At 53.3% G+C, this 26,100-nt stretch overlaps 2 protein-coding genes and 1 non-coding gene across 4 annotated transcripts; all 3 read left to right on the forward strand.

The window, feature by feature from the left end:
* Positions 1-834: 834 nt before the first annotated feature.
* Positions 835-9,276, forward strand: NOP53 (NOP53 ribosome biogenesis factor). 2 transcript variants are annotated; one of them, XM_033129166.1, is made up of 13 exons: positions 835-1,088; positions 1,539-1,603; positions 2,944-3,052; positions 3,719-3,918; positions 4,322-4,392; positions 5,415-5,510; positions 6,802-6,906; positions 6,984-7,187; positions 7,582-7,757; positions 7,979-8,045; positions 8,769-8,845; positions 8,927-8,983; positions 9,215-9,276. In XM_033129166.1, the coding sequence occupies exons 1-13, from the start codon at positions 865-867 to the stop codon at positions 9,219-9,221; spliced, it is 1,458 nt and encodes a 485-aa protein (XP_032985057.1). In that variant the 5' UTR covers positions 835-864; the 3' UTR covers positions 9,222-9,276. The 2 variants fall into 2 exon arrangements, with proteins under 2 accessions (XP_032985057.1, XP_032985058.1); XM_033129167.1 differs by lacking the exon at positions 9,215-9,276 and having other exon boundaries at positions 8,927-8,987.
* Positions 8,091-8,201, forward strand: LOC117035683 (small nucleolar RNA SNORD23). The gene has a single exon (XR_004425252.1). It is a non-coding gene; the product is annotated as a small nucleolar RNA SNORD23 (small nucleolar RNA).
* An 11,054-nt stretch (positions 9,277-20,330) lies between the features above and the next one.
* On the forward strand, positions 20,331-24,736 carry SELENOW (selenoprotein W). The gene is made up of 6 exons (XM_033129351.1): positions 20,331-20,483; positions 21,859-21,883; positions 21,990-22,043; positions 22,228-22,302; positions 22,409-22,507; positions 24,352-24,736. Exons 1-5 carry the CDS (start codon positions 20,437-20,439, stop codon positions 22,487-22,489), a joined length of 282 nt encoding a protein of 93 aa, XP_032985242.1. The 5' UTR covers positions 20,331-20,436; the 3' UTR covers positions 22,490-22,507; positions 24,352-24,736.
* Positions 24,737-26,100: the final 1,364 nt, after the last annotated feature.

Raw genomic sequence — 26,100 nt, forward strand, 5'->3', positions numbered from 1 at the left:
TCTTCGTGCCCTTTTTGAGTCCTTTTTGAGTCCAAAGCGGCCTTCTTGAGGCCCTGGATCCCTATGGGTGGTTGCCAGGGCCCAAGGGCCTCTGAGCTTCCTTTCTTATTCATAAACAGTTAAGATTTACTTGATTCAAGAATGAAGTCTCCGGGGCGAGGCAGTAATAATAGCTAACATTTAGATATCAGGCACGATTATTAAACGCTTTATGTAAATGTATTATTTCGTTTAATCTTCAGAATAAGCTGTGAAGCAGATGTACCGTTATCTCCCTAACTCACAGACGAAGAAATTGAGGTAGAACTAGTAAGTAGCTTGCCCAAGATTATTGATTCTGAGTCTGCTCTTCTCGGGTTCTAATAGTGTATGTTTCTCACATTCCTGGCATAGAAATTTCTGTGCTTCCAACCTCGACAGTCCGAAAGCTCTTTGATTTTCAGGATTCTAGGATTGGAACATTGAGAAGCCAAATGTTCTTTGAAATTGGAACGTGTCTTGTGCCGAATCAGCCACTGACGGTTCAGATTTTTCTTTTTTAAGAAAACCAGGTTAAAAATAATAATCACCAAGTAAAAAATTAAAAATAATACTCAGATTTAAAAAATATCCCTGAGCGGCTGGGAAAGTTTGGATTGGGCCTGAGCCAAGAACTTAAAACCCGCCGCCAATAGGAATCTGCAAAGGAGGGAGGAACCACTTACCCTTTATCAAGATGGTTGACTCCCCGCCCCTTTAACGCTCCAGCCACTTTACCAAGATGGCAGACACCGGAAGTGGGTCTCGGGAGTGGGCGGGATATCTGCGCGCGCATGCCCCGAACCGGGTTTTCGCCGCCACTGTCTGGATTCTTCCTTTAACAAGATGGCGGCAGGAAGCAGTGGCGGTGGCGGCAAGCTCCGCTCGAAAAGTGAGGCCGATTCCGGCTTCCTGGGGCTGCGGCCCACTTCGGTGGACCCGGCGCTGAGGCGGCGGCGGCGAGGCCCAAGAAATAAGAAGCGTGGCTGGCGGCGCCTCGCTCAAGAGCCCCTGGGGCTGGAGGTTGATCAGTTCCTGGAGGACGTGCGGCTGCAGGAGCGCACGAGCGGGTGCGTGGGGCGGGACTTCAGGCGTTTGGGCCACCTGTTGCGAGGCCGCGCGTGCTTCCTGAAGACTTCTGGGGGCCTGGGAGCACCTGTCCCTGCTATACTTGGGGAAGCCGAGAGCATAAGTTGGGGACACTGGGTGGGTAGCTTGGGAGCTTGGTAGGGTTACCAGATACAGAGCGTCCAGTTAAGTTAGAATTCAGGTACACGAGTACTGGGATATTTTAGTGCGTGTATGTCCCATGTACCCACTGTAGTGGGGTGCGTTTTAAGTATTAAGTTACGTAAGTTGAAGGGAGAGGCTTTAGCCTGGAGGGGTCCCAGGCTGGCGAGAGGATGCTTGAATGAGCGTAAGAGGAAAGCTGGGCCCAGAGAGGTTAAAGCTAGTCCTTCCGTAGCATCTTGCTCCCTCCCCAATATCTATGGCTGACGTTCTATATTTCCATCTCCCAGTGGCTTGGTATCAGAGGCCCCCGATGAAAAACTCTTCTTCGTGGACACCGGCTCCAAGGATAGAGGTGAGGAAAGGCTTTTGTGGTGTTGGAAGGCGATGACTGGTGGTGATCTAATCCCCTTCAGCCTCTGAGAGGATCTGTGTTAATGAAATGGCTTGTGTGGCGAACACCTGCCAGAAAGGGGCTTTACTATAAACAAGAGGATCTGGAATGAACAGAAAGGAGGCTAGAAACTAAAAACAGTCAGATTTTCTTTTTGAGGTATCAGAGATCTTAATGCACAGAAAAGCCAGCAGGGGTCTGCCTTGATGAGTAGATTAGACAAAATATCAGGTCTCATTAATTTGCAGAAAAGCAAGTCAGGGACCTGCTGTAAGGAATTAAACCAGTTTTAGTTAATAAGATATGCTTTAATAAGATGTAGAGGATCTGTTTCAGTGATTGCTTGAGAACCTTGTCTTAACCTGCTTGCCACAAATTGCCAAAATGCAGGGTTGGCACGTGCAGAAACAAGCGGAGAAGTGAGCGATTGTTAGGGTTTATGCCAGTACCTGGAAAAACAGACTAAGAATAGGCAGTCTGCTTTAACGTGGGGATAGAAAACAAGGGCACAGCTTTAATGGGAAGACCAGTAGCTTTAATGAGCAAAAGGCAGGCCGCTTTTTAACAGCAGGACTTCCCTAATGTTCAATATGAGATCGGTCAAGGGGCCGGTTCCAGTGAACAGAAGTAGAGTAAAAGGACCTCCTATCAGACATAGACTTTGAGCGAGCAGGTAAAAGTTTATTAATGAGGTTGGTTTTCACAGAAATGAGTTGATCTGGGCGATAGATACAAAGGTAAGTCAGGGACCTGCCCTAGTGAACAGGTAAGGAAGTAGTGAAGACCTGCTTTGGCCAATAGGAAGTCCCTTTGGGGAACAGAAGAGAGTCAGTTTATAGATTCTGCTTTAGGGTTTGTTTTTTGTTTTGTTTTGTTTTTAAAGGGCATAACAGGTGATTGTATGCTTTAAGTAAAAGGCAGCAAACCCTGTTGTGCTGAGAATCGCCCAGTTTGGGGCCCAAGTCCAGCTCCCTGGGCCTCAGTGTCGCCACCAGCTTTCTTCCTCGTTAGTGTTACTGGTTCTGGAGTGGCTTCCCGAATGTCTGGAAGCCCCTCGTGTGCAGGGCTGTGGGTCTGACTCTGTCCCCAGCACAGGGCTGCATCCAGCTGGCCCAGGGAATGGGTGTGGTGGGGGTCAGAGCTTGGACCCGTTGGGCCTCTGTCCTCAGGTGGGAGCCCGGGTCAGCCTGGGGCTTCCAGGTCTCCACTGGGATGCAGGTGTGATGGCTGCAATGGAGGTGTACTGAGGTGGGGGCGGAGTCTTGGGGTGTAAGGAGGCCTCTTCTTTCTCTCACTCTCAGAGCTGAACAAGAAAAGGACCAAAGGCCAGAAGAGGTCACTGCTTCTTAAGAAACCCCTTCGGATCGACCTAATCCTTGAGAACACATCTAAGATCCCTGCCCCCAAAGAGTGAGTGTCCTGTCAGTTCCACAGCCGCCTTTTCCGCTGGACTCGGGCCTCATGCCCTTTTGTGCAACAGCCCCCACTTACTTCCTGGTCCTAAAGGAATTGCCAGGGGGCTAGGGATCGGGTCAGATTTGGGTTTTGGAGGATAGATTGGAGGGAGTGAGGCAGGGGGCTGAGGCAGGCGAGAATGGGGCCTGGGGATGGAGAGGAGGAGATGGACGGGAACCGCCATCAGGAGGCGGGTCAGACAGGGCTTAGTGACTGACCCCTGAAGGCGGGGAAGGGTGGCTCGGTGATGGCAGGGCTGTCCCTGAGATGAGGGTGTGGGAGGAGGAGTGGCTTTGGGGGCAGTGCCGAGTCGGTGATAACGTGGTGTACGAGGTGCCTGGGCGACATCTGTTGTGTTGTTGGGTCTGGGGTTTAGGAGAGAGGCCTGAGCTGGAGAGAGATCTGGGGAGATGCTCTCGGAAGCTGCTGGATAGAGTGAAGAGTAGAAGGAGCCGGGAGAAAGTTCACCCTGTGGAGGGCTCTTGGGACAGGAGGTGCTGGAGGAGGAGCTGCCCCAGTGGTGGGGGCAAGCAGAGGTGGGGGGCTCAACTGGGAGGAGCTGGGCCCTTTCTCAGGCCTCTGCCTTACCCACTTCACCTTTGCGGCATCTCCCCGCCCCAGCATCCTTGCCCATCAGGTCCCCAACGCCAAGAAGCTCAAGCGGAAGGACCAGCTATGGGAGAAGCTGGTAAAGCAGGGTGAGGTGCCCCGGGATGTGCGCAGGGCGCAGGCTCGACTTGTCAACCCTCCTGTGGCCAAAGCCAAGCCTGGGCCCCAAGACACGGTGGAGCGGCCCTTCTACGATCTCTGGGCCAAAGATAGTAAGTGTCTCTGCTGTGACCTGTGGGTGGGGACACGGCTGCCATACACGGTTGTGCACTGCACAAGAGCTCCGTGTTTAAGGGGGGGATGCCCTGTGGCTGTTGCTTTGACGACCTTCAGCAGAGTCAGGCAACTCAAAGTGATGCCCTTTTCCCATGTGTGCTCCACGTTCTCGAGTGGGCTTTCCCGAGGGTCGGCTCCTGCCCCTTAGCCATCGGTCTCCTGCCTCCTGGACCGTGTCCAGATGCTCTCGTGCCTGGCTTTGGAAGCCCCTTTGGGTCTGAGAATCAGTCCTTCCCTTGCCTGGGCTTATGAAAGGGGGAGGGATCAGAGGGAGCCCCTTAGGCCAGGGTGTTTCCCACACTGGAAAGCCCCCAGCAGCCACCCTCACTGCCTCTACAGACCCTCTGGAGCGGCCCTTGGCCGGCCAGGACACGTTTTTCCTGGAGCAGACCAAGAAGAAAGGAGTGAAGGTGAGAATGTGTCCAGATGGTGTCCCGGCCGATAGAGGTTGGAGGAGGAGGCCGGGAGCAGCGGGGATGACCCTGCCTTCAGGTGGTGGAGCCTCGGTTTCGCAGCCCGTCCGTACACGTGCTGGAGCCGGCTGGCCAGTGGTCCCTTCAAGGGCACGAGCTCCGTGCTTTAGGGAAGGTGATACTGACTGATGGGTTAGGGACCAGGGAACCTCCAGGCCGGGGAACTGCGGAGCCAGTGAGGAGGCAGCCAGTGGGAGAGGACGTGGGAGGAGGAGTCCGCAGGGAGCACAGTTCCGGTTTCAGGGTTTTATTCCAGTGGTGTTTTCCACAGGAGAGCGATGGAATTGCTGACTGCTCTGAGGAGTTGGGCCTGAGGTGGGAGGAAGGACCACCCCAAACAGGCCTCAGGCAGAAGCACCAGAGCTAGAGGGCAGTGGGTGTGGGGAGAGGACAAGGGCAGGGCCATCAGGATGACCCCCAGGCTTCTGCTGGAGACTAAGGGCCTTTGCTGGGGTGGAGGCCAGACGGGCGGGGACCCAGGGAAGCCTGTCGAGCAGCTGATCAGCAGGGTCCGGGTGAACCCAGGATTTTGTTCCTTACGAGCTCCCTGGGGGATCAAGGGCTGCACTGTGTCTTGATCGGCTGTGACCCGCTCTGACAGACACTGCTGCAGATTTCAGTGACTGGCCACAATGGCCAAATCAGGACACACTGAACCACGTTTTTGCCAGTGGCATCCACCCCTGCCCACCATGGGGGTCACAGGGACTCTTCCTAGGAAAGGCAGGCAGAGCCCCTGCCTGCAGGGAGCTTGCTCGTCCTGGGGACACCTCTGCCGGGGGTCCCAGGTGTCCATTGCTCCAGACAATGGATCCCCCGGCACCTCCCAGCTTGGAGGCTGTGGGCTGCACCCAGGCCTCTGCTGCCTCCCAAGCCTGGAGTCCCAGCCTGAGAGCTGGTGAGAATTTGAGTCCTGGGGTCCCCGGGCCTTACCCTGCCTTGTTCTGCTCCTTCTTCAGCGGCCGCCGCATCTCCACACCAAGCCCTCCCAGGCGCCTGCTGTGGAGGTGACGCCCGCCGGAGCCTCCTACAACCCATCCTTTGAGGACCACCAGGTACACAGCCTTGCTGGGCCTTTCCTTAGTCAGCACCAGGCCCGCGGGTTGGCATGCCCTTGCCAGGCACTTTTCCTGTGCCCACTTAGAGCTGGGGACTCATCAGGACCAAGAGAGCCCCGAGCCTGCCCTCCTGGGGCTCATGGTCCAGTGGGGGAGACAGACAGTGACAACCCAGAGTGGACAGGGCTGGGATGGGGGGTCAGAGAGGGCTTCCTGGAGGAGGGAGCAACAGAGCTGAGACTGAGGAGTTTGCTGTGGAGAGAGGGGAGTAGGAGTCCAGGCAGGGGAACAGCGTGTGCAGAGGCCCCGAGGTGACTGAGACTGTGGCATCTTTAGGGAACTTCACAGGCCGTAGGTGCAAAAGGACTTACCTGGTTAGCAGACCAGCCGTGGAACCAGTGAGGCTTATCTGAGGCCAAGGTAGTTTAGCAGTGAGGAAACCCGGCTGAGAGTCACTGTTCATTTTATAGACGTCTGTTGAGCACAGATGTCATGAACGGGGGGGGGACAAACCCCTGCCCTCAGGGAGCACAGGTTCCCGGAGAGAAATCGCGATCTTTGAGTAGATGCAGGACACACGTGAACGCTGCAGCGTCGTCCGTGTAAGAGGGACCTTAGCCCACCAGGAGTAGAGGCAGTGGGCCTTACCTGGTTACGTGTCTGCAGAAACAAACCCTGTTGAAATGATGAGCTTGCCCATGTGGGAGGAGGCCGCTAAGTGCAGTCTGTTCCGCACAGGGCTGACGTGGGCGGCGTGGATGCTGGGGAGAAGGAAGAAAGATCAGGCTGGGGGTGTTTTTTTTTTTAAATGTATAATTGCTTTGCCAGAGGTATTTTCCATGCCATAGGTTTCACCCACTTACTGGGCATATTTCGGTGGTTTTTGGTATATTCGTAGAGCTGTGCAGCCATCACCACAATTTTAGAACCTTTTTATCACCCCAGAACACCCATGGGCTGTCACCCCCAAGTCCCCGCCGCTCCCAGTCTTTGGCAGGCGCCACTCTCCTTCCTGTCGCTATGGATTTGCTAGTTCTGGGTGTTTCATGTAAATGAAACTACAGCGTGTGGAGACCAGATTGTCCTTTAGGGAACCCGTAGGGCAGCCAGGAGGTTAAGGGTTACCAAGCCCCTCTGGCCACTGTGTGGAGGGCTGGTGAGGCTGTAGTTGGGGGACCAGGGAGAGGAGGGGCCGGGGCAGTGGGGTGGGAGGCAGTTCTGTGAATCCCAGGAGAGGGCCCCCCCCCCCCCCGGGGCCTCCGTCCTCACCGACCCTGCCCCCTCCCAGAACCTGCTCTGGGAAGCTCACGAAGTCGAGCTGCAGCGGCAGAAGGAGGCTGAGAAGCTGGAGCGGCAGCTGGCCCTGCCCCCTGCGGAGCAGGTCGCCACCCAGGTGAGCCTGCCCTGCCCATCCTCCCCTCCTTCCCAGGCCGCCCTTCGCCCACCTCTGACACCCTCCCTGTCCCACAGGAGTCGACGTTCCAGGAGATGTGCCAGGGGTTGCTGGAGGAGTCGGATGAGGAAGGGGGGCTGGGCGAGGGCCAGGGCAAGGGGCCGGAGGCTGGAGCCGACGACACCGGAGGGGCCAAGGCCTCCGCCATGCCTGCCCGCCTGGCCGCTGTGGAGAAGAAGACGGAGCGGCAGCGGCAGCGGGAGAAGGCTGCCCGGATGCTGGTGAGCACTGGGGGCTCGGGTCTGCTCCTGCAGCCTGATTTCTTTTGTCTTCAGCCTGCTTTCTGTCATCCCTGCAGCCTGCTTTTCTGTGCTGTTTGGGATCCTCGCAGCTGCTTTGCCAGCTGAGACCTATTTCTCAGTTCCCTCCAGGCGCCACTTTGGGTTTAGGGGATACAGTGAGGAACATGCTAGACCAAGATACTGCTGCCCTGGTGCTTGGGGGGGGGGGGGCAGGATTTATGGACCACGGACAGAAACAAATGGATAAGAAAGGTTGTTTCAGAAAATCTCTCCCGTGAAGAAACTAGAGCAGGTGGCCTATTGTGACCTGGGAGAGGTGGCCCCACGGGGCTGGCTGGCATGGCTGAGCCCCTGACTCCACCTGTTTGTGCAGCGGGTTCAGCAGGCCGCAGTGCGGGCCGCCCGGCTGCGGCACCAGGAGCTCTTCAGGCTGCGCGGGATCAAGATCCAGGTGGCACAGCGGCTGGCAGAACTGGCACGGCGGCGGGAACGACGACGAGCACAGCGGCTGGCCGAGGCCGACAGACCCCGCAGGCTGGGGCGGCTCAAGTGAGGGTTGGGGGTTTGGGGTGGCGTGCGGGAGGGCTCCTGATCCCTCGTCCTGGTGCCTTCCTTCTTTGCTCGGCCTGGCCCCCTCCTGCAGGACCATGTTCCCCAGAGCTCCGTGCTCTCGAAGGCCCACTGCCCAGCCCAGCCTTCCCCAAGAGAGCCTTTGGACTCTGTGCCCTGGGCCAGGCCGGCCTCCTGAACGCCCTGCCCCTGTTCTCCAGGTATCAGCCCCCCGACATCGACGTGCAGCTCAGCTCAGAGCTCTCTGGCTCGCTCAGGACCCTGAAGGTACTTGCCCATCTGGGGTGATGTGGTGCTGTAGGGGGAGCCCTGTGCCCAGTGATGACACCCATCCTTGCTCCCCGTGCCCCCCCGGGGCTGTGGGCGACACCATGGCTGCTCCCAGGCTGGGCCGGTTGGGCTGATGCCTGGGAGCTGAGGGCACGGGGTCCTGAGGTGGGGGCCCTGGGGGCGAGGGGCCGGGCGATGTGATGATTTGAGCCTGTGACCCTCAGAAGGCCTTTCCTCCCAACCAGGTCCCATTATAGCCCCTGCCCTTTTCGGTCCCAGAGGGGTGGCCCTAAAAGTCGAAATGGACCCTGTCCCTCCCCGTCTTGGAACTTTCCACAGCTCCCCATTGCCCAGGTCCTCACTCGGCCGTGGGCCCTGCGTGGTCTGGCCTGCCTCGGGGCTCCAGCCAACCATGCCCCCCTCTCCACTGACCCCTGGCCTGTGCCTTGCTGTTCCCTCTGCCTGCACACTTTTTCCCACTTCTTCACCAACTTCCTTCTTGTGGATTCCTCCAAATTCAGCTCAGAGGCAGCCCACCGTCGGCACCCGTCACCCCATGAGCTCAGGCCAGGCTGAGCCTCTGGTGCGTGAGGCCAGCTAGGGGTCTTTGCTGAGGGCGAGTCTGCAGGGGCCGAGCCCTGGCCGGATCCCACAGAGAGGCCAGAGGCCCTCGGGTTTCTGCAGGGCGCACACTGACGCCTCCCTCTCTGTGTCCCACAGCCCGAGGGCAACATCCTCCGTGACCGTTTCAAGAGCTTCCAGAGGAGAAACATGATTGAGCCCCGGGAGCGAGCCAAGTGAGGGCCGGGCTACCGCCGGGGGAGGCATCGGAGCCACCGGTGGGCTGGCCGATCTCTAACCACTCTTCCCTTCTCCAGGTTCAAGCGCAAGTACAAAGTGAAGCTTGTGGAGAAGCGGGCATTCCGAGAGATCCAGTGAGTGGCACCCCCTTCTCCCCAGTTGTCCGCTGGGTCCCTGGGCCTGTCCCAAACCTGGTAACTGGCGAGTGGTTAAGTGTCAGCCTACCGATGCACTGGAACCCAGAGTCAGGGCGGGAGGGTCCCCAAGGGGAAACAGAAGGGCCCAAACCAGAGTAGGGTGTAAAGTGGGCGAGAACATGGGGCCCCCACTCCCCTCGTTCACCCTCAGCCTCCCTCTGTCCCCAGGTTGTAGCCGCCGCTGGATGCTGGAGTCCCCACCCTTCAATAAAGCATCTTCTGACCAACGCCCTGGGCCTCGTGTGTGACTTGTCCCCTGCTGTGGGCAGCTTTCTGTCCATCCCCCTCTAGTGCACAAGGGGATAGGTTCCAGAACCTTCATCTCCACCAAAGCTTGGTGAGAACCCATGGTGTGGCAGAGGGCCCGTACCGCAGGGGCAAGGTGGGCAGCCAGCCCTGTAGAGGAAGGTCTTAAAACTGGCAGAGGGGCCAGGCTGGCGGGCTGGTTGGGTGGGGAGGGAGGTCGGGTCCACACTTGGGTTTCTGACTGGAGGGATAGCCCACCGCTCTTGGCCCCAGGTGACTGAGAGGCAGGTCTTGATGACAGCACTGTCACATTGGTGGTGGCAGCAGCTAAATGTGTGCCGAGTGCCTGCGGTTCTTATGAGCAGATGGAGTCACTCATTAAGCCCTCGCGCAGTCCCGTTAGGGCCGGCTAGACTTACGCCCTTTTAAAGGTGAGGAAGTGGAAACACATCAAAGGGGGTAATTTTCCTCCTCCCTCCCCTTTTAATATTTTTGAAACCTTGATTCTACAAGTAATAAAGGACTGTTCTCACTGGAAGTCATTGATACGATGCATAAAGATACCCAAAAACCACGAGTCACCCTTCATCCTTTGCTGTCCATTCAAACCCACTTCTCTGCAGAGGTGGCTGTCACTGCAGTGTGGGATGAGGGATACTGTTATGTTCCGTGTGGTGGTGTTTACTTGTCAATGTGAAAATAGAATTGTTTTTTATTTTTCTCTGTCTTGGCAGGAATAGTATCATACGTGGTTTCTAACTTCCATTTCAGTTCATCTTAGAGAACTTTCGGTATCTTGCACATGGGGCGTCCTCATTCTTTTTCACAGCTACATAGACTTCTATACAAGTGTCAGTTTCACACCACCAGGCCCATATTGCCCCTCCTGGTGACACTGGAATAACATGTGCCATTTCACTTGTGTTCGTAGGACAAGAGCCTGGGAGTGAATCTGGGCTAAAGAGAAAAGTCTACCTAAGGGATCATTGAATGGATCTAGCCAAGTTCTCTGTAGGCCACCACGCGTTTTATCCTCCGGCGGCGTAGGAGCCCGCTTGTTTCCTCAACTTCCTTGCTGTCTGATCTCACCGTGTTTTTTGCCTGCTCACCGGTGCGGTCAAGCATCTCTTCATATGATCCCTGGCAGTTTCTTCTCTGCAGGGTCAAACCTTTTGACCATTGTCCTGGGCTATTTGGCATTTTCTTGTTTACTTGTAGTCACTCTTTATTTATTAAGGATCTGAAGTCGGTCATACATGATAACATTTCTCCCATTGTATAGGGTATCTTTCATCATAAGTGTTCAGTGTTTCTAGTTTTCTGTTAGTCTCTCTGAATTTTTTATTGTGGCCTTGGGGAAGGTTTCTCCAGGAAAAGATGTTTATAAAAATAGAGGAAGTAACTTATAAAAGGAACGGATGAAGGGAGAGAATAACGTCAGAGCCTCTCCACCACCTATAAAACATCGTGACTTAAGGAACTATTCCTCCCCGTCTCCCATCTTAAAAATAAAAAGGAATGTTGTGCAGACAAGAAAACAGCTCGGAGGGGAGGGTGCGCTGGGTAGGGGATGGTAGGTTGAGGTGAAAAGAAAAGCCACTCCGTGTCTGCTCCAGAGCTAGAGCCTTGGCCTCTCTGACCCATTAAGTTCATCCTGGGGAGTGAGTCTGAGAGAACATGCTGGAAGAGAGGAGGAAACTCTTAATGCCCAGAGGTGGCCATCAGAGCATCCAGCAAATACGTGGATGGGGTGGGGTGGTCACCGCTACTCGGCATATTTTGCAGCCTGGACGTTAGGCAGAGGCCTCAGGAAATTCACGCTGTTTTATTGCCTGGGGAAATGCGTCTGTTCCCATGTGTGCAAAAAACGGTTCTGTGGCAAAGGCACGTGTGTTTTATTGCAGAACAATTACATTTCACGTCTTGAGTTTTACAAAAAAAGACTTAAATGCTGAACTTTAGTTAAATGATCTGCAAGCTGAACTGCCGCCTGCAACTTCCTTTGACACGCAGAAAACAATAGGGATTACTGGGCGGATGGAGGGGTGGACAGGTGCCCAGATGCACCAGAAAACAAGTACAGTGAAATGTGAAGAGTAGAATCTGGGTGGTGGGGTACGTGGAAACCTCTAGTGTTTAAAGGTTTTCCTCATAATTCCTGGAAAATGGCACATGGAGATCTAGTGATGCTAACGGACCTTAAGTTTCGGCCACTTGTGCTTGTTCCTTTTAAGGCCCTACACCTCCTTTTGAATTTTTCCTAAAGCTGTTCCCCCAAATTGTACAGCTCCAGGCACCACAAAATGTGGATCTGCCTCTGATGGTGATGTAAAATTAGAAGAGGCTGCCCACCAGTTGGGTAATGACTGAATAAACGGTGACACGTATGCTGCAGAATGAGCATGACTTGGCTGTTAAAAAGATGGAGGCCATCTCTGGGCAGCAGCCCAGAATTGTTAAGAGCACGAACCTGGGAGCCAGCGTCCTGATTTCAAATCCCAACTCATTCACATACTAGCTGTGTGACCTTGTGAAAGTTACCCGCTCTGTGCTTCAGGGTCCCCATCTGCAAAAGGGACATAATGACAGTGCCTACTCACCGTGGGTTATCATAAGGATTAGTTAGTCTGCACATAAAAGCACATGGAGCAGGGCCTGGCACAGAGTAAGCACTAGAGTGTTTGCATTTAAAACAATGTTAGGAAAGAACCGAAAATGGCTTTAAAAAAAAAAGCGTGGAAACTTGAAATCTGTGCCAAAGACACCCCTTACAAAGACTTTTACCTTTTGGCCCACTGATTGCTCTCTCGGGAATATGCCCTAAGGAAGTGGCCGGAAATGTGGGGAAAAGCATAATGCATAGGCAGCTCCGGGAGAAGGCTGTGTAGAATGGAAGGAAACGTGGTGCTGGACGGGGGCAGGCCTGGCCACTTGGGGAAGGAAGGCCTCTGCGGCCACTAACCCAGGGGTGGGATGCACGTGTAAGAAGCGGGAAGTGTTTATGCTCTGATGCTCCGTGGAAAAAAGGCAAACAGGATCTGGGGTTCATCAAACTGACCCCACACCCAAGGTCTTGGTTGGGGGGATTTCTTCCACCTTCTCCAACTTCTCTATAATGGAGAAAACTTTTTTTAAAAGTTATGGAAAAAAAATTATGGACAGATTCCTTGATGTATGGAAAGATGTCTGCCGCTGTTCTATTTGGAAGATCAGAAACAGAACCGTAAGAGATGGACATTTACAAGTGGGGTGTCTGCACTTGGGATATTTCACTACCATTTTTAAAAAGTCAGCTTTTGGAAACTATTTTAATGGTCTGGGGAAATAGTTACGCTCTGTGTCAGGGAACTGTTCAATGGGGGAAATGCCATACAGTAGAACCCTGACTAGTTTAAAAGTGTGTATAAACACACAGGCGGAGAAGGCACCTTGGGAGGGTTACACTGGAGTTAAGAGGGACCGCGCTCAGACAGTGAATGATGGTGGATTGTTAACCTTTTCCTTACATCCGCTTTTCTGTCTCCTCCCCATTTCTCTCCCGGCCACTAGGTGGGCCTGGCTAACCTCCACCCACCCTCCTCGCAGCAGAGGCTGGAGCAGCCACTGCATTTCCCAGATGCCCTTGCGGCTGGATTCTGGACACAGAACAGGTTTCAGCAGTTAGACTCCCTCCAGGAACGTGGATGACAGAAGTGGTCCAGGGTCACAGCCAGGACTGGGTATTGAACTCAGAGGTGCCAGTGGCAGCTGAGTGGATGGGTTCTGTGTTTGTCCTGAGTCTCATTCCTGAGGACCCACCCCAGAGTCCACTGCGCATGATTTTGTAAGCACCCATTTTCCATATTAAATCCTTTCCTGTTCAAAACACCTGGAGTGGTTTCTATTTAAGTTCCAATCCTTCCCCTCGACTACCATGCCCTGCTTTTACATTCAGGAAAAACATTTTTAAATCTAAGAGCTTTCCGAGGTCGGAATGAAACTAAACCACTGTGAAAAGTTGACATTTTGGCAGTGTTTGTCTGCCAGCAGAAGCGATGGTGGCTCAGAGAAGACAAGGGATTTAGCTAAGACCACACAGACTTGCCTAGAGTCAGGGTCCAGCCAGAACTTCCTCTGTTTCACTTAGAGAGCCCAGCCTTTCATGAACAAGATAGGAGCCTCCACCCCTTTGTGCTTTACTTGCCCCACATGTTTGGGGGGTGGGGTTGACTGATGACCTAAAATCCTTTGACCAAACTCTGGCACGACACTCACATAAGTCCGCCAGGCCAGAAACCTGGCAACATCATGGATTCCTCCCTTTCCTTTAATGACAATGTCATTTAAATCATTAACATTTATTCCATTGGTAGAAAGCGGTCGCTGTCTCTGTCCCAGGTCCTTGTTCTGATGCCAGTGAGATAACTGCTATTGTAATCCCCTTTTTACCAGCTGACGAACCTGAAGCAAAGAGAAGGGGAGTGACTTGCCCAGACTTGAGATTCCACCCACGTCATGTTCATTCTCCCTTTGAAATAGTCCTTCAGTTTGTCCCCATGCCCCCTCACCCACCCAGGTACTAAACCAAACTATGGAGTCCCCTCCTGGCAGTTGACATTTAAGCAGAGACTGGAATAAAATGAGGGAGGCAGCCATGTGGCTATCACAGGGAAAACATTTTCAGGTGGACAGAATAGCCAGTGCAAAGTCCCTGGGGTTGGGAAGCACTCGCCTGCAGCCAAGGGAACCAAGAAGAGAGTATGGGAGGTGAGGCCCATGACAAACTGGGACCAGAATGGTGCAGTGTCATGGGGACCATGTGAGGAGAGAGTCCCTCTGGCCGTGGATGAGGAACAGACAATAGGGGGCAGGAGATTAAGTGAGGAGCCCAGCAAGAAAGCAGCTGCCATAGCCCAGGCAGGAGATGATGGAGCTGGACCAAGGGTGGAATCAGTGGAGGTGAGAAATGACCAGATTCTGGACAGTTTTGAAGGTGGAATGCACAGACTGGCTGAGAGGCTGTGTGTGGGTGTGAGAGGGCGGTCGGGGGAGGGTCAGAGATGACACCAGGGAGGTTTCTGGGCAGAACACTTGGATGGATGGAGATTCCCGATACCGAGATGGGGCATAGATGGTTTTGGGAACACAAGTTCCAGAAAGTAAAGTTCTTACACCTTCCTGGCTGGTGGGGAGATGAAGAGGGAGACAGAGAATGAATGGAAACTGAGTGAGTGAATGAGGCATGAGTTAAAAACAGGTCAACTGAGATGGGGACAACTCAAGTGAGAGCGGGTTTGGGGCAGAGAAATTCGGATTGGACTTTGGCAGGATTAAGCCTGAGCTGCCTATGAGGCTTGCAAATGGTGAGGTAAGGGAAGTGGCTGGACACAGGGGTTGGAGATCAGGGGACTGGCCAGGGAGAGACTGGGGTGGTCAGCGTGTGGTTATGGGGCAGCTGAAGCAGTGGGAGTGGCTACTAGGAGCTGAGTGTAGACAAAAGACAGGGATATGAGAGGGAGGGTTGAGGCAAGGGGGGGGCAGCAAAGGGGATACAGCAGAAGCACCCAGAAGGAGGTGGGGCACAGCAGGGAGGCGGATGAACCACTCCAGCCACCCCCAACCCCCCAACCCCACCCCCCGCAACCCACAAGGTTGGAGTTACCCCCAGGAGAGAGGAAGGGTGGGCAGGAGATCGGGTCAGGGGATGGATTGCTGATAACTACCCCGGGAATCCGGGGGGTACCCTCTGATGACCGTGTGGAGAGCGGTCTCGTGGCGCCGCCTGGCATCCTGCATGAACATTAATGTTCCGGATGTAGACAGTCAAATGGAGCGTCTCCCAAGTTCAAGGGGAAGCGAATACATATGCGAGAGAGACAGTGGCCGCCAGGGGGCGCGCGACCAGGAAGCCGCCGGCCTGGGAGGTTCCTGCGCCACCGTAACTCCCAGCTCACCTCCGCTCAGGACCCATCAAAGGGCCACACTGCAGCAGGCCGGATAAAAGCTAGACCGGGTGGAGAGAGATCCGAGGAGACGCCTCCCTAGGCCGGCCCAGAGGGGCTTCTGAGGGCCTGGGGGCTGCGGGTTAAGGTGTGAAGATCTGACGCAGAGGATGGGACTTGATGTAATACGCCCACACTGATTACAACGCCCCTCCGTTCGGGCCTGGACCAGGACCTCTGCCTGGTGGAGGGGGAGTGCGGACGGGCAGGGGGGTCCGGATCTGACAGGAGGGGGAGAATCGAAGGGTTAGGGCCAGCGGGAGGGTACAAGGGACAGGGGTCCTTGCCCGTGAGGGGCATGTGTAGGGCACAGTGGGGGTAAGGCCAGTAGGTGCGAAGACAGCTGCACTACAGGTCCTTGTCACTTTGCTGGGGGCAAGGGGTGTCAGGCCTCACCCCTGATTCCCCCACTGCCCCACCCTACCACCCTGTGCCTTCCTTCATTGCCAGGCTGAGGCCTTACCCAGAACCCCTAAGAGCTGGCAGGCATCATTCCACCCCATTTATCCATCACGGCTCCATCCATCCATCCACTTATGCACGCACGCATCCACCCATCCATCCATCCAGACATAAAGAGTGCATGTTTGTGATTCTGTGTCTACGAAGTCGTAGAACAGGCCAAGCTAATGGATGGTGCTATAGGTCAGGATAGTGGTGCCCCTTGTGCGGGAATTGAGAGGGAGGATGAAATGATCTATATTTTGACCTGGGAGGTGTTTAAATGGTATTACACATATGAAAAACTCACCGAGTTGTACACCTAAGATTTGTGAGCTTTACTGTGTAAGAAAAAGTAAATAAAAAAAACAAAAGGGGACAGTCAGGGAAGGTCTCACTGAGGAGGTGAAATCTGAGTAAATACTCCTGTCACCAGCACCACTGAATGCTCCAAGGCTCCTGCAGGTGACGTATTCCTCAGTGTAGCCTAATACTTGCCCTAGTTCCTTCAGATACCATATTCACCAGAATAGGTCCCGCCAGATTCCTGCCACCTACACACGCATGCACCTGTGTCAGTAGCACAGTATGCCCCGTGTACACGGAAGAGGCCTGATGGGAACTTGGGTGGTCTTTGAACAAATCTGTCGCCAGTGGAAGAAGAGCCTATATGCCCTACTTTAAAATCAGAAATATGCCTTTCCCCTTTAAGGATGCAGATCGGCTTCTTATCAGCCAAGGGCTAGTCTGGAAGGAAATGACACCCCCTCACCCCACCCCAACTTGCCTGAATTCTTAGCGCCTGGGACTTGTCTGGAAAGAGATAAGCAGTGAGAAGAAGATAAGAATTCTCCTGGCGCTGACGAATGACCGCTTTCCCGTTTCTCATAGGGCTTTTACAAGATTCAATTGTTTTGAATGTTTGTGAACGTTCTAATAAATGGTATGTTATTTTAAAGATGGTTTTTGTGAAAATTAGTGATGTTCACACTGGTAGCCGATGATATAAGTGACTCAACAATAAACCTAATATTTTCTTAAAGGTGCATTTATCTGACAAGTATTCACTGACTGCCTGCCACATGCCACTCACCGCTTTAGATGCTGGGCACATACCAGGAAGGGGGACAAAACAGAAAAACACGGAGTGCACATTCTAGCGGCATCAAAAAATGGTAATAAGTAAGATATGCAGAATGCCAAAGGTGTGTGTGTGTGTGTGTGTGTGTGTGTGTAGCTGCACTGTTGTGTGCCAGCGTCTGCCTCCAAGCATAGCAATGTGGTTGTATAATCTCACTGCGTGTCTTGTCCTTGGCATGACGGTATGTTATATTGTTACTGTATTATTGTGCAGCTGTGTGTCTTGGGGGCAGGTGTATTGCTGTGTGCTGCTGTGGGGGCGTGCTGATGGGCATCAGTGATCACATCTGTGCATGCAGCTGTGCTTTTGTGTATCAACGCCTGTGACGGAGTTCTGCAGTGTGTGCTTTGTAATTGTGTGTCCCTGTAAGCTTGGATCTCCGGGTGAGCTGTCCTGCCCCTGGCTGGGTGTGTGTGTGTGTGTGTTGCACTATTGTTTGCCTGGGGTACAATTGTGTGTCCCACCATGTTGGCCAGATGGAGGTGGCTGACATTGCGTGTTGTGCATTTGCAGGTGTGAATGTTGTGGCTCTGGCTAGGCTGTTGTATATTGAGAGCCTGGTGTGCTTTTGTGTCAGTGTGTGGCAGAATAGAGGTGAGTGTTGTGTTGTTGTGTCTCTGACTGGGTTGTGTTTGTCTGGAAGTGCAATAGTGTAGCCAGGTGGGGGTGAGCACTTGTGTGTAAGCATTGGTCTGTGTGTGTGTGTGGATGTGTGTGTCTATGTGTGTGTGTGTGTGTGTGAAAAAGAGAGAGAGAGAGAGAGGGAGAGAGAGAAAGAGAGAGAGAGAGAGTTCCAGCCCAAAAGTCATTACTAATTCCTCCAGCCTCCCCTACTTCTAGATGACAGAGACCCCTTTGTTCTCAGTGGCAAAACGGGGTGTCTTTCTTCTCTGAGGCTCCTGGCAAATTCTCAGCCCTAAGCTGGTCAACAAAACATCCTTTGAGCTTCTGCCCTGCAACCGGCCACTTGCTGGGTATGCTGGGAACATCTGTGGGGGCACAGACCTGTGTGTGACAACCAGCGTTTGGGGTAATGATGGGGGAGCCCAGAAGGGTCCCTGACCCAGCCTGAGAGGCTTGGGGAAGCCTTCCTTGAGGACGGTATTGTTACAATTTTTGGAACAAAAGGGAAAATCATGACGCATACAGATCTAAAAGCGAATGCGTGTTAAACACTTGACAATCTTTGTGAGGCGTTAACACCAGTTCAAAAAAGATTAAAGGACAGACACATTTATAGATCAGGAGTATTGGAATGAACGTGCAAATGGAGACAAAACATTGGGAGATCCTATGGTCTGAATGTTTGCGTCTCCCCAAATTCATGTGTTGAAATCCTAATCCCCAAAGGTGATGGTATTAGGAGGTGGGGCCTTGGGAGGTGCTTAAATCATGAGGGTGGAGCCCTCATCAATGGGATTAGTGCTGTCATAAACGGAGGCTCAGACTGGTCCCTCATCCCTCCCCCCATGTGAGGACACAGCGAGGTGCCCGGCTGTGAGCCACAAAGAGAGCCCTCACCTGACAAAGCTGGCACCTTGATCTTGGAGTTCCAGCCTCCAGACCTGTGACCAATCAATTTCTGCTGTTCATAAGCCACCCACACTGGCATTTTGTTATAGCAGCTCAAACAGACTACGACAGTGGGAGAGGGTTGTCCCTCTGCCAGACAGAATTTATTTGAGTGTCTGTAGAGAATCATTTTTGCACTGCTATCACTTATCTACAACTTACGGAATTTTAAAATAGATCCCATAGAACTAGATAACTCTGAATGATGTTACAGGTTGAATTGTCCCACCCAAAATTCTTATGTTGAATTTCTAACTCCTAGGACCTCAGAATGTGGCCTTATTCAGAACTAGGGTAATGAGTTAAGGTGAGGTCATACTAGTTATCTGACACGACTGGTGTCCTTTTGAAACGGGGAAATTTGGACACAGACATGCACACAGGGGGAACGCCATGTGAAGATGAAGGCAGCGATTGGGGTGATGCTTCTACACGCCAAGGAACGTGGAAAGTTGCTAGGTAACCACCAGAAGCTAGGAGAGAAGTATGGAACAGATTCTTTCCTAGATGGAACCAACCCTGCTGACACCTTGATCTTGGAGTTCAGCTTTCTAGAACTGTGAGATAAATTTCTGTGGTTTAAGCCACTCAGTTTACAGTAAATATTTTGTGACAACAGCCTAGAAAACAAATACTGATATAATTTAGAGAAGGCAGTTTTCCATTGAAGACAAAGATTTCCCTAGAATATGTTGGAGCTGATTCCTGGAGAAGAGGCAGGAATCAGACAGCAGGACAGCGTAGACACAGCATGTGCAAAGGCCCAGAGGCAGGAAAGTGGATGAGTCCCTCATGAGATTGCAGTGGTTCCGTGTGGCTGGGGCACTAAGGGGCAAGAAGGGACCAGGGAGGGGCAGATGGTGCTAAGGTTTGGGGTTTTGTCCTGAGGGCCCTGGAAACCACTGGAAGATCTCTATTTATTAAGTGTTCTACAGCACAGGCTCATCATATCCTCCCAAGACCACCAGGATCAGAGGTCACACAGCCAGCAACAGAGATGGAGTGGGACTTGTACCTTGTCTGCCACCTGTCCTGAGATGTGGGACAGGAAAACCTCGGACAGAGCTAATCTTTATTGAGCTGTCCCCATGTGCCAGACGCTTTGCCTTCTAGTTCTTTCCATGTGGATGAACTTATTTGACACTCACATTAACCTCAGGAGGGAAGTACTACTTTCATGTTGCCTCCTATAGCTTAGCCCCACCCGCCAAACCATTCCCAGGAGGACAAGAACTTTGTCTATTTTGTTATCTCTGTATCTCCACAGCTGGGACTGCAGGTAGGCAGGCAGTACAGTTCCTGAAGGCCAACACACCCATCTTCCAGACGGGGAAACTGAGGCTCAGAGAGAAAGGTCTGCGCCCTAACTCCTTAACTCAGCGGCCAGCTTCCAGCACCTTCCATGAACCCTTAGCCTTGAGAGAGTTGGAAGGCTCAAAAGAGGAAACTGCAAATGGCGATGAGGCGGCGCAGGATCCAGCTGCTAGGCCTTAATACGGCAGCTGGGGGACCTGGCACGCTCACTGGAACCCTCGAGCCCGTGGGTGCCCCTAATTTTTCCGACCCGGCCCCCCTGCCCGCTCCTCCGGAGGAGAAGGGCCCAAGAGCCGCCCCCTCCCAGCCCACACAGTGAAACAACCAGTCTCCTTAGCAATTTTGTTTCCAGCCTTGAGCAGTGGGCCCTGAACCCCGCCCCACGAGGCTGTACCATTCTGACCCGGAGGGGGGTCTATCGGGAGAGGACTCGCAGGGCTTCTCCCGAGTTCTCTCTCTGTCGGGACGCTCCCTGGCCCACCAAGGGTAGTAGGGGAGCCTTGGGCGGGGGACTCGGGCTGGCGGGCTAGGGAGCTCCTAGTATCCTGCTGTGGACACTTCAGCCTTCCGACCCCCCCCCCGGCGTTGGTTCGCGCCGTCGATCGCCGAGGCCTGGCTTGCATGTGGGCGTTTCCACCCGGGCGCAGACTCCTCGCGTCCGCGGACGGGGTCGTCTTGTGTCCGCGGTGTCGCGGATGCAGCCATCCCGAGTTATGGCTCTCGCGGTGCGGGTCGTTTATTGGTAAGCACGACTCCAGAAGTCCCCGCCCGGACCCGTCCTCCGTACGGAGCTGGGCGGTGGGCGCTGGGGGTGGGGGCATCGGGGGCAGGACCCATGGGGACCCTCCACGAGGACAAGGACTCCCGTGTGGGTGGCGTGGACGTGGGAGAGGGCGAGGAATAGAGAGCGTTGATCCCGCTCCCCAGTTTGTGACCTTCTAGATATCTCAGGTTACAAAAGGTAGGCCTGAGACACGGGTGTGGCCATTTGAAGCCTCCGAACTCCCTGGGAGCGGGTGGGGTCACATTGGTAATGGGAGAGGAGCCTCCGCCAACGCCTGGTGTCCCTTTCCCCAGTATCATGAACAATCGCGGGGTGGGGACCGAGAGTCGAGAAAGTTCGAGAATATTCCGGGGAAAATTTGGAAAGGAATGAATACAGTGGTTGCCCCTCGCTACTAAACGTATTCTTTTTCTGGCCTCAGTTTCCCCATCTGTAGAAGGGGAGAGGGTGATCCTAATAGTTATCGGGGGTGGAGTGCTGTGTGTCCGTGTTTCCCACGTTTGATCCAATGTCCCTGCTAGTGAAAAAGCCCCAGGAAGGCAGGGGACTTTTTCTTGTTGACTGTTTTACTTCCTGGCACCTAGTGCTGTGTTGGCATGTAAATATATGTTCAGTGAATTTTCCCTCCCAGAAATCGCTTGAGGGAAGGGGATCTTAGCTCGGTCTTGAGGTGCAGACTGCAGGTCACGGGTAACTTGAGTCTGGGCCCGCTGGCTGTCATATATGTGAAACGCCCACCGTGGCAGCGGGGGTTTTTTGAAAGGCCCAGATCTGTCTCAGTGTTAGAAATGCCCCCCTGCTAAAGCAGAGGGTAGAGTGACATTTTGCGCACCCCAGAGGCCTGTGCTCCAGACTCCAGTCCCAAATTAGCCTGTAATGGGAGCTGGAGAGGTGTTTGATTTCCTCAGGGGGCCTTGGGAATCAGATTCCCCCACGGCTGTGGGTGGGTGCGTGGGTGCGGGGTGGGCCAGGGGAAGGGATGGGTGCTGTTTCTGCAGTTCTCTTGCTAACCCACTTCTCTGTCTCATACTTGTGGTCTCCTTGTCTCCCCCTTTTTCTGCACCCCACCTCTATCTCTGGTCTCTTGCTCTGTTGTTTTTCCTTGTGTGTCTGTCCTCCTTCCTGTGTCTCTGCCTCCCCATGTCACTGGGCGTATGTCTTTTCTCTCTCGTGAGGATGTCTGTCTGCTCCTTGGTTTTATCATCACTGTCCTTAATTTCTTACTGGCCCCCCTCCTGTTTCCCTCCATCTCTGCCGGGTGCCTGCCTCTCCCTGCGTGCCCACCCTCTCCCTCTCTCCCTGGCCCTACCTTCTTGGACTCGTCTCCCACCAGTGGCGCTTGAGGCTACAAGCCCAAGGTAAGCAGAGCCACCAGCCAAGAGGTGTCCCTGGAAGATGGGGGAGGAGGGCTAGCTGGCTTGGCCTTTCTTGACCCCTGTTGTGCCCTCCCACCCTGCTTTACAGTATCTTCAGCTCAAGAAGAAGTTAGAAGATGAGTTCCCCGGACGCCTGGACATTGTGAGCCTTGGGGACTGGGGACACGGAGGGTGGGAATCACATGCGTCACATTGTTTATCCATGGATGGCAGTGGGGGTGGTGTGGGTCAGCCCCGCCCTCTACCCACATTCTCTGTTCCCTGGGGAAGGGTGAGTGTCCCCATGAAAGCATCTCAGCCCCTTCAGTGTGTCTTCCTCTCCCTAGAGTGGCGAGGGGACTCCCCAGGTTACTGGGTTCTTTGAAGTCATGGTAGCAGGGAAGTTGGTTCACTCCAAGAAGGTATGTCTGTCTATCCATCTCACCTTGGTTTGGGGCTAGCAGGGAGTGGGGTTGGAGCCGGTATCTTGGTCCCAGGTCACTCCTTCCCTGTTTCTCTCATCCCCAGAGAGGCGATGGCTACGTGGACACAGAAAGCAAGTTTCTGAAGCTGGTGGCTGCCATCAAAGCCGCCTTGGCTCAGGACTAATGTGCCCTGAAGGCAGAGGTGAGGAGGGCCCGGCTCCTAAACCCTAGAATTGATTCCTAGTTCGTAATGTACTCCGAACCTAAGTACTCATTTCCAACCCAATTCATTCCAAAACAAGTAGCAATTTCCATATTCATCTCAGGATTGTAGAACTGCTTTTTAGCACCTTCTGAGCCTGATTTCAAGCCATTATGTTCCAGAGGAGCCCCAAACCCTACCTGTTCTAGAACTGGGCACCAAGTTCTAGCTCCTGACCCTCAAGAGCCTAGAAGCACTGTATACCACCCTCCAATCCTGCTGCACAGGGTTCTGGAACTAAATATCTTATCCCCGTATACTGTGCACCCCGATACCAGTCCACAGCATGCTTCGCACCAGAAAACTGGTTCTCAAATGCTTTAAACTCAAGTTCCATTTCTTAGAGTGCTTTGCTAGAACAGAACGAGGTCACGTTCAGTGTGGATTTGGACGTGCAAATTTCAGTTAATGCAATGCAAAAATACAAATGTCTTGCCTCGTGTGTGGGTCTGAAATGAAGTGAGTCTCCCCAAACTAAAGGAAAGGATCAAGAATCGTGTAATTCCAAAGCAGTAGGAGCTGAATAAATTGTGGACAGTGTTGCTGTAAGGAGGGTGGGGGCGGAGGTCCCACCCTCGTGGGACTTGACTTATTAATGACTCAAATGGAACCCATCACTTGCCTAAACACACCATTTGCCTCTGCCAAACTGTCAGTAACTCAGAGGCATTTACTTAAATCAGCACGAGGTTTACTTGGATTCTAAAGAGTTCCATTAGTGGATGATTTCACCCAACAGAAGCGCAAATGGGATTGACGTAAGAGAAGGGAGAGAGAAGAGTGATTCTACTCTGCATGTTTTGTGAGTGCAGTTTCAGAGGTCTCCAAGGTGCAGTTTCAGAGGTCTCCAAGGCCACCCTCGGGTTCGGTGACTCGCTAAGACTTACAGAGCTCGGCACAGCTCTTATACCCAGGGTTATGGTTTATTAGAGTGAAGGGAAGAGGTGCACGGGACAGAGAGACCGGGCGTTAGCTTCCGGTTGTGTCTGCCAGTGAAGTCACGTGGATCACACTTAATCCTCCCGGCAGTGGTATGCAACACCACGCACAGAGTATTGCCAACGCGGGAAGGCCACCGAGCCTTGGTGTCCAGGGTTTTTATTGGGGGTCGGTCCCATAGGCCTGGCTGACTGCCGGTGTGGCTGACCTTGGTCTCCAGCCCCTTTGGAGGTCAGGAGCTGCTACCTCTGAGCCAGGACCCCACCATATGTCACACTGTTAGCATAGGTGAGCGGCTGTGTCCCCAGACCCCAGGTAAACCAAGACATTCTTTCCAGGCAGGATAGTCTAAGGCCTTCGAGGTTACTCCCAATTAGCTAGGGGCAAAGGCAGACCCATCTTTGGGTGAGGTGAGTCCTACCTAATCAGTTGGTAACGAGCTCTAAGTGAAGAGCTCTGAGCTGGAGTGGGCGGACCGGGGGTGTCCAAGAAACCAGTGTCAATTACATGGCTTCTCTGGAAACTGACCTTCCCCGGGGGGCATGTGCGTCAGGCTTTCTGTACACCTGCTGGGGGCCACCGGTCAGTGCTTCCACAGTAGGGGCCTCATTTTCCTCATGAGTTTCTCACGACAGACTCAAGTGAGACTTTACTCTTGACCCACGTTGCTTGCCTTTTGTTGGGTTAGACTTTTTCCCTCGTGGGCATCCCACTTTCTTTGTGCCTCAGTTTCTCCCTGGGATTGCATTTCTCCCACTTCTTTACTGCTCTTCCCTTTATCACAGGCCCCAACCCGGCCTCTCTGCATGCAAGCTGACCCCCTTCCCCACCTCTTCTCTCCACAGTCCAGTGACCTTGGCCCAGCCCCTCTCGGCAGATGCTTCATGACGGGATGGACTAAAATGTCTCATGGAGGCCGGGTCTTTCCCTGATGTTTTTGCAGCCGTCGGCGGGGCAGTGATCAACAACTCTGGTCTTTGCCTTTGTGTGTGTGTGTCTCCCCGTAATCCAGCTGTGCACACTAGACCTGCTCTTTCCTCTCTCTACCTTTCACCATCACCCTCTACTCCCCCATGTCTCCCTGTCTCCCGTCTGAGCTTTGGAGTGATCCTGCTCCAGGCTTCCTTTTCAAGAGGGAACCAAGAGAGGGATCCGGATGAGTGTGTCTCAGATTTCAGCCATGTTTGCAAGTTCACAATTCAATAAATACTGGATGAGTTTAACAAAGTGTGCCTGTGTCTGCGTGTCCATTTTACCCCTGGAAACCGCCCCTCCCCCCAGCTCCAGGAAAGCAGTCACCAGATATTGAGCTCTCATGCCAGGCGCCTGGCTAATTAATAAGCACTTTATAGCAGCTCTGAGGTTATGCATTTGGAAACACACAGTGGTGACATGAATTTAAATGAGACCTAGACTCCCAGATCATTTGTTCAAGTAAATTTTGCTGTGACCGCAAAGTCTCTGACACTTTAGTCTGCTCCGGCTGCCAAAACAAAATATCATAGATCAAGTGGCTCCCACAACAGACATTTACTTTCACACAATTCTGGAGCCTGGAAGTCTGAGATCAAGGTGTCGGCCAGTTTGGTTTCTTGAGGCCTCTGCTTGGCTTATAGATGGTCACCTCACTTGGTCTCTGCATATGCACCCTGGTGACAGGCGTCCAAATTTCTTCCTCTCATGGGACACCAGTCAGATTGGATTAGGGCCCACTTTGATGGCCTCATTTGATTGAATTACCCCTTGAAAGATCGTATCTCCAGTCACATTCTGAGTTTTGGTGGTTGGTGTTTCAATATAAATTTGAAGGAGGGGACTCAATTCATCCCATAGCGACACTGCTGCCATGGAAAGTGGGGGCATCTCTTTGCCTCCAGCTGGGCTGGTGATTCCACCAACAAGAAGGCAGAAGTGGCATCTTGAGAAGCTCCAGGGCTAGAGACGACAAGCCAGGGAGCATCCCGAGGCAATGAGCACTCGCTGTCTGCACGAGGCCTCCTGGGACCACTAGGCTTGTTGGATGTGTTCTTACTGGGATAAAACCAATAGTGGCTCTTAAAACCTTTGTGCACATTACTGCGAGCCTGCTATCTGCTGTTTAAGCAAGTCACATGGCTGAACCCAGTGTCGAGGGGACTTGGATCCTGGAAGAGGCTTTAGCCCTTGACAGCTAAATTAGGGGTTGGTTGGGTTTGATTAGCCCCTTCTCGCAAGATCAAGAAATGTCATCCTGATGAAGTTTAAGGAGGACCTAAGCCATCACATCATGTCACTTGTGGGTCAGCTGCTAGGGCCACCCACGCCGAGGATGGAGTGCTCGGACACCATCTCTGCGGTGGCATCAGCTACTGCAACACCAGCTATCCCAGCGACATTTCAGACTAGAAGTCTCACAGGTCCCTGCCTTAGTATTTCACGTGGGCAAGACTAAGAACGCTGGGATCCGGGCCACTTTTGTCCTGCTTCTGTACAAACAAACCTCAGCCAGTTTATGTTTTTAGAACTGCATTTTGACATTTCACTACCCCAGCTGATTCTGGATGTTGTGGGGCCATGAAGGTGTGGGTGGAGCAAGTGAGCTCGGAAAACTTCCC

This window comes from Rhinolophus ferrumequinum, chromosome 15 (assembly GCF_004115265.2).
Source record: "Rhinolophus ferrumequinum isolate MPI-CBG mRhiFer1 chromosome 15, mRhiFer1_v1.p, whole genome shotgun sequence".
NCBI lineage: Eukaryota > Metazoa > Chordata > Mammalia > Chiroptera > Rhinolophidae > Rhinolophus > Rhinolophus ferrumequinum.